At 43.8% G+C, this 13,538-nt stretch overlaps 1 protein-coding gene across 1 annotated transcript in view; it reads left to right on the top strand.

The window, feature by feature from the left end:
- The first annotated feature begins 462 nt into the window (after window positions 1-462).
- LOC128715770 (protein roadkill) overlaps window positions 463-13,538 on the top strand; it is a 73,945-nt gene continuing 60,869 nt past the window's right edge. The window contains exon 1 of the mRNA XM_053810688.1: window positions 463-486. Coding sequence (XP_053666663.1) covers window positions 473-486 — 14 coding nt within the window. The 5' untranslated portion in view covers window positions 463-472. The remainder of the gene's footprint in view (window positions 487-13,538) is intronic.

Genomic DNA, 13,538 nt, shown 5'->3' on the forward strand with positions numbered 1-13,538 from the left:
AATCGTGCGTGCGGTTCCGTGTCAGGGTCGCTTAACCGGTGCACCACACGAGCGAGGCGCTTAGCTGTTTGCCGAGCCTTCACGCCGCAGCCAAAGTTAGTGAAGGTGTGTACGATACCACTTCGGTGAGCTACGGTGAGCTAGCTATTCTCACCGTTGTGAGAAAACAGGTGGTGTGTGGAAGTGTGTGTGCGTGGTACGTGCGTGGTACGTTATCCCGTTGCAAAATTCGTGCATGGTGAGATCAATCGATCGTGGTTGAACAGAAAGAGGAGGCCGATACTGTGGGAAAGAGAGAAACCGTAATTTCGGCATCGATCGTTGGTTCCCTTCAAGCTGAAGCCGTTCATCCCGCCCGCCTACACCATCCGCGGGCTATACATTCCTCTATTTCTTGTGGCACGCCGGTACAACAAAATCCTTCACCGTGGATACCTTAGCATTGCCACTCGGTGGTCTTTCTCATGTTAGGATGGCTCTGGCCAGGTAAGTTAGCTTGTTCAATGTGATTACTACTTACTTATCGGGCAGTCTTGGCTTGGTGTAGCTGTCTTCTCAATCGCGCTCGGTTCGATCATTTATCCACACGTCACCGTCTGCGTCTTTGTCAGGATTTATGAGCAGGACTGCTGGTGGTGCCAACATTAATTTTTGATTTTGCTCCATAAAGTGGTACCCGTCGCGGTGAACTACCTGTGAACAAAAATATTGCGGTAGTGAACGATTTTTTTCATACTCACTCACATTATTCTCACCGCATCCAACTCACTATAATGCGTAAGAAGTTTGGTCACCGGAATCTTGTTCATCTTTCATCGATTCAACGGAAAAGATCGATTTTCAAATTAGTTTTAAATTTTAAACGGATTATTTGAGTTATTGAATACTAAACGGATTATGTAATTAACGAAAGGAAATTGTGAATTTATTTGACATTTCAAAAGAAACTAATGCTCTATTTACGTTTGTGATTTTCATCAAATATTCGATATATAAAACAGTTGAATTTTGTCCCCCGATTAGTAAGTAAGGTTGATGGTAAAATCAATTGTTTTTCTATAACAGCTAATAACATAATATTCTGCATCTTCGCACACGTCAGGAGACAAATTTCTGAAAATATAACTGCCAAATACAATTTCCTATTGCTATTCCAACGCACTTAAGCTTCCTTCCAAGCTATTCCTTGTTGTTTCGTCTGATTGTACAATCAACGGATGGACTTTCCATTTCCGATGTACATGCAACCAATTGATGCGTCCTCCTTCGGCGAGAGTGAAACCTATCCAACATGAACATGTAGGATGAATATGCATGAATTCGTCCTCGAAACGACCGCCAAATGAGGATGGTGGATGGCCATCGCCGGAGCAGCCGTAGAATGCGTACTCTGCCCGATGGTGCAACTGCATCCTTACGTTCTACCTTCCTGCGTAATGATCCTTTCGCGGTTGTTTTGTTGCGAAAAGAATCGGCTATATATAGCAATGAAACTCCCAGTTTGCATTGTAAACTTACTTTGAAGGTGCAAAAGCTCTAACTCATCATCATCTTATTTTTTTTCTTGCCATTTAACAACACCTCCCTTTAGTTTTCCCTTTAGCTTTCTTTGCCTTCGTTTGCCGCCTGAAAGGTAGATTAGTACGCGAATCAAGAGACTGAAGGCGAGACGATCTGTTTCCATTATTCATTAACCGCATTGCATTTGCTGTTTTAAACGGTGAAGCGATTACGATACAGCACCAGAAGATTTTGTGCTGGGTGTGCACATTCAGTTCAGCATTCATGAATTCATTTCGAGAAGGCGAAAAAAAAAACAAATGGACCACAAATGGGGCGCAGCGTTGAAATCCAGCGATAAGCAAATGTGATAAGTACATGTTGTTTGTATGTTTGCTGTTTACTTGAGCGAGTGTATTTTGGAATTGCATGTAGCTTTCGGCATCGTTTGGTATTGTTTTACAATGCAAACCAAACAGAAGCAATGGCGAGTATTATCACGTTTGCCGATATTACGCAGCAGCATGCTTAACATTGTCCAAATGGAAGGAAGATCAGTTAGATGATCTGAAATATTTCATCCGATCAACATGTTACAATCATGTAAATTTTCTTTAATATATGTCTGTAAACAATAGATAATAATAAATCCCTGCTGAGATTATCCAACTCTCTCGGTCCGGGTATTATCAATGCGGAGTGTTCATGGGCACCCATCTGTGTTTGTTTTTACCTCAAAAACGCTCAGTGTGGCCTACTTGATTGGTTTTGAGCATGTCAAACTGTTACACACGGGGATGATCATTGCTGTTTGCAGGGAAAGCATTTCGCGACTTTTTTTTATAGCGAACGCAGATTAAAACCCGCAACTTTTTGACGGAGATCAGTACTTAAAGAGTTAAAATATTTTAAAACATTTAATGAAGTACTTTGAAGTTCTGTTTTTCGTTTTCAAAATTATCAAAACATTATTTCTAGCTTTTGTATCTTTAATAGTATTGATACTACCCCAGTACGATTGACTCCAAAAATTATCTGACACTGGAAATTAATTATTAGTTGCTGAAACCATCGTTACATCGGTTCGTTCTGGGTGACATCTTTTATTTTTCTTTTGTTATCTCCATCATCTTCCGTTCACCTTCATCGTACGGGCTTCGCCGTAGCACAGCGATACTGCTCCACCTGGCCATATGCATTGGCTTTATCGTAGTGGCCTCGAGTTCGAAATGACGATCCAAGGCATCTCGCAACACAGACACACACACACACACAGAGCCAGAGCCGGATACACTTTCAGGCACGCGTTCCATTCTTTTTCGGCAGTTTATTCCACTGGCTCGCGAAGGTGCTTCGCCGCTGCACGGTGCGCGCTGCCCAATTGACCATGGACTTATTTCCTCGTTACTTGAAACCATCCACTCTCCCTGTGTTCGCCGGCCATGGTTTTGTTGGGTCGGCTCTACGCTGTTGGTGACATACTTTATCCACCGGGGTCAACTGGCAGCCCCCCATCCCCCTCCCAGCTGGTTTGATGTTGATGGTTGGTGGTAGTGGTGGTGGCAGCACTGTGGTCGACCAATATTTATAGTTCTCCTTCCGCCATGCCCCATTTTTATATGCATGTTTTTTTTGCTTTGTTTTTAGTTGGTTTATTTCACTCTTCACGCCACAGACGTTTTGTTTTCCCGTTCTGCTGTAGTATTTGCGTGTGTATTGCTCTGCTAATTCAACATTCGTTTCACTTGCACAGCCGACTACTCTACGTTCCGTGTCACCTTGCACAACAGCACTGGTTGTGGGAGAGCATCGCGCAGCATAATTAATTACCGGCAGCAGAATTTTATTCCCATCCTTCGAGTGCTCCCGCCGGTCCCGCGTGTCGCCCTGCGCCTGTATCGCGATTTAAATTACCGGTGGCGAATGTACCAGACAGCCATCCTCTTGTGCCAAAAAAGAAATCATCTTTTATTGCTTGCGCCATCCATTTTAGTCTACTTATTTAACGCAATTTGACGCTTTGCCCGATCGCGCACCCGTGCGACGTGAAGATCTTCTTGCCTTGTTTTTTTTTTGTGCCCAATTTATATCACCTCGCATCTTTTTTTGCTTACTGTGCATACGATGTGAACGGGTGAGAAAAGTGTACCACGGCACTAACATTATGCAACCGAAAAGGTGTTACAATTTGCAACACGCTCCCGGTGTAGCGCAACGCAGTCAGGTGCACCTTTGTTATTTTATTAATTAAGCATGCACGATGTAATGCGTTATTTTGTGTGCTATTTTAATGTGTAAGTATAAATGGTTATGCTTTGTTACAATTAGTGGTGGTAATAGTTGCATATAAAGCGTATTGAAAGATATAATAATGTTTTAAGTTGAATTTTGAAAGTTGGAACCATTTTTGGAATCGAACTGAACAAAAATCCTGCATGAGTTTGAGTCAAGAAAGCATGAGTCAATCATGTAAAAAGTCGGCGTAACATGGACTTGCTCATCTACAGGTCCTACCTCAAGCTGAAATGAATCCGGCTTTCTCAGATGAACTCATTACCACTGTCCGCACTAGGCAGGGGTTTTCAAGCTCCAGGGAGGAGGTTTTCAAATCATTTCTGGATTATTTTCCATTTGATCTGAAATGTGTTCCAATGGATGTGGAATATTTCCCGCTTTCTCTAAGCCTTTTAAGCTTTAGAGCATAGTAAAGACTTCAGAGAGGTGGAAAGATTTCATATCCACCTATAAACGCCTACAGTTTAAGTAGAACAGAATTTTGATGCAATAGTTATTGATTGATAGTAATTATGATGGGTCTTTATCCGCCGTACTATCAGCCGCATTTGGACTGAGAAGAGAATACACTACTCAAGGCATTTCCTTCTAGTATTTTGCCTTATCCCGGGCATACTGGCTTGACACACACTTCTAAAATGGTAATGTTTTCATAATACTTCTTATTATCATTCGATTCTGCTGTCAAAGCCAACATGAATGAGTCAGAATGGATTGGAGAACAAAAACCACATACGATCGCATTACGCCTCGATCGACATTCAGTGCAACAGTTCCCATGCTTTTCTAAATATGACCTTCGGAATACAACTTCCTCGTACATGATCACCACATGAATGGAAATATGTTTTAACCTCGTCTCGCTCTTTCCTACCATTAAATCTTTCTCGTTCCTTGTCGCGATGGATACCTCTTTACAGCAGCCAAAAACCGCAACACTTATCGTCTTACCATCCAAAACGTCAACAGTGACAGACGCCAATGGCTGCGGTGCCAACGAGAATGGTTCGTATGCTCGTCGACAGTTTGTGACGACGATCCCGCTTACGTTAGAATCGTCCTTGAAACTTATTGACAGATTATGTTAGTTTCCTAGCACGGATGAGCTTCTTCCTCGTCGGCCAGCTCCTCGTACCCGCCTGTACTCGCCGAGATGTGTCGTAATTTGTTTAGAATGTCGTCAGTTGTCGCCGCGTTGGGTAACCTTGATTATTCCGGATGGAGCACCAGGGACCAGGGAGGGTTCGATTGATTCCGCTGCAATCATTATTGCTGGAGGAGTTATAGCATTTGCCTACATTGTGGCAGTTTCGGGGATAAATTCAGCTTTAGAAGTGGACACATAAAATGAATTGAGTGTCGTATTGAGGTATATTTAATAATCAGAATTGGATCGAAGTACAACAATTTTAAATTGCATTTATTCGAAAATAATACCTCTTGCGATAATAGAAAAGGGTAGGCAAATGCTTCGTTTACGTAAACATGCACACGATCAAACACAGCTCCACAGTGTACAAACTCACCGTCACCGTCAGCGCAAACAGAGCTTCAGATCCTCCAGTACAAGCCAGTTATTACACATCCTTACGAGTTATTTCCGCCTGCATGGTAATTTTCAGTGCACGATCAAATCTTACTTGTTGCCGTTGCGATGCAAAATGATAAGCCACCGTCTATTACACTTTTGCACGGTGCTTGTTTACCGCGCCGGTTCCCGAAGAATCCCGGCACACTGAGCGTTGCTTCCGTTGCTGGAGGAGAATGGGAACCCACTGCTGTCATCCCGACGCCTTCGTTGATCTTTTTAAACTTTTCGTTCCGTGGGGTGGTCTTGCTGGTTTTGTATGCCGTGGGAGATTCCTTTTCTTTATATCGGAGTAGTTGAAGCGTATTCGGGCATATGGGGCGTATGCCGTAAATCTATCGCCCATATTTGAACACCCACGAAGGAAGTGCAGTTCATCTTCCATAAAATTGTCAACTGCTCTGTATTGCTTAAGGAGTTTTAAGCACGATACAGCTTTGAGGAACAGTGTGCTTAAGGGTGAAACATCAGCAATTTGTTTAATGGTACAACAGGAACAAAACAATACGGAAATTAATCTGTCGTTCTATTTACAGTGCAATTTATTTCGAGAAACATTTAACGATTTGCATCACATTATGGTAGTTGGTATGTTTTCTTTGAATCACTTGTATTTATTTATAATTAGTGTGTTAAGCAAATGGCGTCCACATTATTATTTTCTTCAGTGATGCATGTGACAAATCATAAACCAGTACCTCAATCGACCAAATCTAAAACGTGTTTCTAGGAAATAAAAAAAAAAACAAACACTTCAGCCTTATTGTTTGTTTGTCCTATTTTCACGCTGCCCTATTAAAACGCAAATGCAATTGCAGCGCAAAAAATTGCAGGGGAGGGGATGATAAGATCACCCTTACGGTGATCACCGGCTAGTAACACATTCTATCGCTGCTTGGCAAAAATTGCAGTGTGAACAGCTGTGTTCGGGTGTGTATATTTGCGAAAGGAAACGATTCGTTACCTCGGCGAGAGACAACGCTGGAGCTTAGCCTCCGCGCGGTGTGTACAAGCTTACAGCAGCAACTGGCAGAGGTTGCATTGTATGACGCAAGGTGTAAATATTTATAGCACTGTTTTGCCCTTTATTATCTGAAAGCTGTATGTTTACACACTACTGGTTATCCTTATTGGCTGTTATTGCTTATTTTTATGTAATTTCCCATGCCATGTGTCTCATGTCTCTTCACGACAAGGTAGAAACTCCGTAGAATTTTTTTATGCTAAACAACACCAAAACCCCCCTTTCAATATGCGCTTTGCATAATTATTTCTCTATGGTATAAGAACTATCATTCACTCGGAGATCATACCTACTGGCTAAACGATGTACAAAGATCGCACTCACACGGGCTAACTGAAGAAATTTGTTTCAATTTCACCTTCGCGCACATTTTTTCGCCGTATTTGTTGTTCGCTCCGGTTTTCATTTGGCACCGGACACCGAGGGCTTTCGATGGTTGCCGTTGGCAGCGCAACGTCTGGCCCCGGATCCGATGCCGGCTGGCATAGTCTCAGCTCGGCAGACGTGAACTTTCACAACATCAACCACAACGTGCCATCGGTGGTGACCTCCTTTAGACTCATCCGGATCTCCTTCGATAAGAAGCCGCCGTGAAAGGCCGAGTGAAAATGCTTTCCATCGTTCAGCGCCGGGGAACCGCACATCGGCCCGGACACGGCACAATGTGGCCAGCTTTTAACGACTTTCTTTCTAAATTATTATTCAATCAAACAGTTTCCCATCGACGGCCTGTGTCAAAAAGGCAAATGGGTGGTGAGGTTCGCGTTTGACAAGTGCGTTCGGCAAAAGGGAAATGCGGGAGTGTGGGGTGGTGTGAAGGATCCCCAATCGCGGAGAGCTATCTCCCGACTGGCTTCACATTATTTCGCTTCGCCCGCAACTGTGTCACGATTGCAGCTGTCAAGTCGTTGTGTGCCTGCCAGTGCACGGCATTACTCCATCGAGGCCCCCGTTGTGCGTTGGAGTTTTGCGTTCGGTTCGCGCCGGTTGCCACCATTCCGTCAACGACCTCCTTTTCGCGCGAAGCAAAACACGTTCACGCACACTCTCACTCTCGGTACACAATCGGTGGTGGCAGCGGTGGCCCAATGCAGTGGTTCTCCGATTTTTGTGCCGATTTCGATCATCCCCGTTCGCATCCGATCGCACCCAAAGCCAAATAGCGGGGACTAAATTGGGGGCTTTAACAAGCAAACAAAAAAAAACACACACATCACCCTCCGCACAATCACTCAACGGTGGATGCCTTGCGTTATGCGGTTACGTTAACGCTTAGCGAAACGCTTAGTAACACTGGAACTTATGTATGTCTTGTTTCAGTACTAACCAATGTCACACATACGCATCTATTTTATTATTTTAATTAACATATTGTTTTATTTATTGGACCACGCATTGGAAATAATCATCAGAACTTTCTCTTATTCCAGTTGTAATTTATTTTGGAAGAATACCCTGTAAATGTTAAGAATATGTGATAACGTATGTGCTGAAGGAAATTCACTACGTAAGGTAGTATTTATTATAATCGAAAGTCCAATAAACAAGTCGTTAAACTCCGATTCAGAAAGCATTCACCTATCACAAATCTGTCAGCAACTGGTGTACTTCCTGCTTCTCAAGCGTAATGTCCCACTGACATACAGCAACTTGAAGACACGTCCATTACAAACTGCTTGGAAATGGGCAGAAAATGCACGCTCACACCCCCAGAACCGTGGCGTAACGTCCGTAAGCTGCCTTAACCCGATCGACCGAATGGCAAGGAGTGTACAAACTGTACCGAACTTCTTGAGAACGCGAAGCTGTCGACATAAATTTATAAATATTAACCCCAATAATGCAATGGTTTTGGCCGCGCTTCGGCCCGCTCTGCTGCAAGCGGTGCCGTTGCAATTGTGTGCAGCGTACACAGGCGTTGTGCTCTCCTTTCCTTTTGCCGCGCACGTGTGTGCGGTCCCGTGTCTCACGACCCAGTTCACCAACGCGTGTGACGAACTTGTTTCACACACAGCATTCGAAAACGCGTCGCTCGCTCATTCATTCGTCTTGCAAGCGAACGTTACGCGTTTACGCGCACTCACCATTACAGCGTGTTCATGCAACTCGCGCGATAGTGAGCTGATTTCACTCATCTCGTTCGATGCATCGTGAGATGTAACGCTCCCTATAGTGAGCAGGTACGCGATGTTTGCTGTTCACGCGTGTTACGCTGTGTTTTTCGAAAAGCGAAACAAAAACAATAGATTTCAATCTATACAAAGCGGGACCTTTAAGATCATTCGGCGTTCATTCGTAAACCGTGGATGATTGTTTTTTTTTAAAATTATAATAAGTTAGTATAAATCAACAATTGATTACCGTGATCAATATCTTTGTGACAAATTATTTGTTTTGTGTTTTGTTATTCAAATTTCCATCCCAAATTGTGTTTCACGGTTCAATGTCGCCTTTACAGAAAAAAAGTAAGCTTACCTTCAGCACGGAAGAGCGTCTACTTTAATGGCTCGGCATCCGATGGAAAGTCAAAGTGTGAAGGTGAGATTGAGCATCATCGTGCGGTACGGCAAACCCAACATAATTCGCCTTCACAAAACGCGATCGTGGTCACCCGGTCACCCTCCCCCGAGGTGCTTCCCCGCACGACCCGAACCACAAACCAGTCGTAAACCCTACCATTGATGCCAAACATTTATTGGTTTCGTTTGCGGCTCGCTTTAATGCTCGTCAAAGTGTGTCAATGAAAAAGGCAGCGGTGCGCGCGCGTGACCGCGTTCACTAGGCCCACGTCCCTCCGGTAGCTCTGTTTCGCTCGCTCGTGTACCATCGCCGTTCACTCGATGGTGTACGTTGCTCACTTCGGCTCACTAAAACACGGCGGTGAGCAACGGATCAGCTCACTTAAGCTCGGCTTAGTGTACGTGCCGCTCGCACGCTGCATTTGACGTTTGACCAACCCTTACACCAACACCATTCGGTTGGTGTTCGCTGCTGCTCTCGCCGTTAGTGTACTAACCATTTTTTTTGGTGCCCGATTGTGAAGCAGTCTCTCGATGCGGTGTTGCACGGTGTGCATTTACTGTCTGCTTGTTCTGTCCCGCTTGGTACAGCGTGCAAGTACGCTGGTCGAAAGATGTTGTGATCTTCACACACTCCTACAAACCCGATCCGGGTGCCCGTGGTTTGGAGGGCGTAAAAATGGGCGCACGTGCATTCGAGCTGCGGCTCCACGTGCGCTGCCGACCTCCCTTTCGTTGCGAGCCCTGCTCGTGTACACCAATGACACTACAAGCCTCGGTTTTTTTTGTTGTTGTTGTTTTTGTGACGCTAGCACGTTGTGCAAATGTCATCTGTAAGTGTTTTGGGTGGAGGGTGGATGAATACGACACATTTTCCGACAAGCTTTATTTCTTAACCAGTTGATGATACAAAGTGTTTGTTGGAGACTTTAATGCTTGAGTTGGCTAGCAGAAATCGTGATATGAAAGTATCAAATAAATAAGACGTGATCTCATCACACTGCCTGCAATTTTCCACCACATGTAGTGAGAATAGAAATGATGTCAGCTCTTAAACTTTCATTCCAGCGTAAGGTGAATTAACACCAGAACTACCGCCACCAGTCATTTTGACTGGAACGCTTCATTTTCATGACATTAATTTTTAGAGGGAAAAACAATTCTACCATAGCTGATGCACGGGCTTTTGCATATCTTTTCTGTAGTATGAAGTTAAAACCTTATTAAAACATAATCCAGGTCATCGAAATTGTTTGCCGAAGTGATCGGCAATGAAAAAAAAACGCTTGGTGGTTCTAGTGTTTCGATAAGACTTGGTGTAGCGTTTAAATTTCGCATTTATGCACCTTGTCTCTTTTACGATTTTTACGCTGTCCCAATATTCAGGTGAAGTTCGCCAGTGTTTCCCAAACTTGTGCCCATTTCCCTTGTATTTATTTGTTTATCGAAGTGGCTTGAGTTTGGATGGATGGAAAACAGACACTCACCAGCATACTTTTTCCCCATTGTTTCCACTTTTGCACGGTTACTTCATTTGCTCTGTTTTGTGGAAAAAAACGCCATACAATTCATACAATAACCCAACTCATCGTGCAATGTAAAACACACACACACACAGACACAATCTGCGGACATAAAACGCTTTGTGTGTGAACGTACCGGGGTCCTAAACGAGGCCACACTATCCCAAAACATTCAACCTCATGCAAACAGGGTCACCATCGTGGGGTTTAGGATCGTGTGTGGTGGAAAAACAAATCTACACCATTTCGGACCAATTATTGTGCGAGAGGGCTTGGTCGGGGACCCAGTTTCGGTTGTGTGCGGTTGCGGTGCCACTAAAATCACAGCGGGCTCTCAGTGAAAGCAAAACGGCAGGCGTGAAATCGGTTTGGAAAGGAAAATTTTTCGAAATCTAACTATTGAAATGGACGAAAGTAACGGTAGCAGTTTAAAATCGAATGTAGAAAGGGGTTTTTTTTTTTGAAAGGTTCATTCGCTGACGTATCAAACTGATAATGGACGACCACGTGATGTAACCGCATTTATTCAGTTATTTGCATAGAGTGGGTGGTTTTTCGTCATATAAATAAATAATAAATAAATCAATTAATGACTCAAATCATAAATTAATTATTAACAAAACTCTCCGCGCTTAATCAACTTTCTTACGAAAATTGCCCGGTAGACGACGGATATATTAAAAGCTAAAAACCTTGAAGATAATTTAAAAAAATCCGTTCTCTTTTCTAGCTTCCTTCGCCATGATTAGAAATGTAACCCGTTAAACTACTTGTAAAATTTTCAAATATGTCCAGAATTCAGCTGCTGGACATCATAAGAAAACTACATCCCCCACAAACCTCCCCTTAGTAACAAGTAGCTGGAAACACTCTTCGATATAAGCGTCGCACAGAACTCCAAACGTAAGCGAACCGTTCGGAGTGAGCGTGTGTAAAAATATACGCAAAACCTTCAAATGTAGTTCTAGCTGGCCGCGTGCTTCGCATGTAACGGAACAAACGGGCCAGGAGGTCAGAAAAAAAATGCAACATCACATCGGCACAGGGCACAACGCCGAGAAAGGCGAAAGCGCGTGTTCTAATCGGCGCAAACAACGACGACACGCGCGGACCACTTCATCTAACGTGTGTTATATGGGCCGCATTACAGCGTGGAAACCTCCGCGTAAAAGCCATCCAACTACCGCGCTAAGGTCATTCCGCTTTCGGTGGAACAACAAAACACACACGGCACGGCAGCAGGGAAAGGTTACGCGAAACGGTTTCCTACCCCGCTTTCCGCCGCCCCATTTTTTTCTCTCCTCCAGCTGGAAAGGAACCTCACCCCCAGAGCCTGGTCGAGAAGCGATTGAAGGTCATTTTCATATATCTTACTACCACTAATCGCACCACGATGGGTGACTATCGAAACCGATTCCAACCGTCAGAACTACTGCCCCAGCACCCCGTTACGCCCGTTAGCGGCGGGTCTAATCGTCTTAAATGCCACGCTGTGCTATCTTTACATGCTGTGGGTGTGTGTGAGTGAGGGAGCGGCATAAGCACTCAGTTACTCGCTCTCCGATACTGAACAGGCAGGCACTAACTCACGCCGAGCCGAGTTTACTTGTACTAAAGCTCATCGCACACTTAGTACAAACGCTCGCGAACGCTACACCCCTCCCCTTAACGGCAAATCTTTTGCCCATTCCGCATCGCAAACGTTAGGCAAAAGGGTTAATTGGTGCGATTTAGATTTGTTTGTACCGTGTGCGTTCGCTTCGGCCACACGGCCAGCTGATGAGATGTAGGTGTGTGAGCTTTACTTACCACCTCGCACCCACCACCCTATGAGCTAATCGAACTCGACCGTTGCTGCATTGGTGGTTGTTGCATTAGCACAGTCGGATGAAACAGGTCCAACACTCTTGGCACGGTTGCACGAGTCGATCGGCGAATGGCATAAATTAGACGTTTGCAGCAACCTTGAGGCACCGGTTTTTAGCGATTTGCAGTCACCTTCAGACACAGACGGCCGTATTCGGTGTTTTCCAACGTATTTCACCAAAGAACCGTTTCCTGGTTGAACGGTGGTTCGCCTGTCCCGATAAAGCTGTCATAAATACGCCGCTTCCTGTTGATCTTGATCGTTTCGTAGCGTCGGGTATTTGCATAACAATTCAAATATACATAATAATGTACACGGCTGTAAACGACGATTGATTAATCTGTTATAAATGACGTACGTTGGTATGGATTTTAGATGTTTCCCTAGTGAGTTCCAGAGCGATATAACTTTTGTACAGTTGTGTGCAGGTTTGCGTGACAAAATCAGGACTATTACTAAATTTTAATACTATAAGTAAGTACATTTTTAATCTACATTGGCCAATTGCTTCGGCTACTACATCAGGCGTACCTGTGACGACATCCTGCCTATCGGCGGCATCATAAAAAAACGCCCCGTGGAAGGGAGAACAAAATCCATATTTTTCACCTGATTTTGGATAAATGTACGTAGAGTCTTTGAATTATGTTTGTAATGAAAATTTTACAACGAATTAAAAAATTGTCGAATATAAAACTGAACATAATAGCTTGAACTCAAGAATCATTTAAGCAAAAAAAAATAATTATCTTTACATTCAACATTACTTTCATTAAAATTTTAATTTCTTTATGCACTTCATCTGTCGTCAAAGTCAATTTTACGCTACCATTTTTCTCCTACGGCATATAAAAAATCATCATAACTCTCACCGCGCATAGAAAACAACATCAACACGTTTGATAACGCCTACACCATTACTAGACTGCCGTTTCCGTACTGTTGAAAATTTTCCATTTTTCTATATCCATCTTGAATTTTGTTGAACACGCCTTGCTTATATCGTGCAGCAGCATTAGACATTAGACTCTCGAGGGATCTTCGCCTGACTGTCAAAGCGTAGCAGGGAAAGCCGTCGATATGGTGAAATTGCGCTTCTCGTCAACGTTCCTAGCAACGGCAAGGCATGCCATGCCATCCATGCTGCGCATTTACGAAAATGATCCCTCCCATATTCTCTAAGGGAATTCTTCCACCGTGTGATGGAAATTTGTACCAAACT

This window comes from Anopheles marshallii, chromosome 2 (assembly GCF_943734725.1).
Source record: "Anopheles marshallii chromosome 2, idAnoMarsDA_429_01, whole genome shotgun sequence".
NCBI classification, from domain to species: domain Eukaryota; kingdom Metazoa; phylum Arthropoda; class Insecta; order Diptera; family Culicidae; genus Anopheles; species Anopheles marshallii.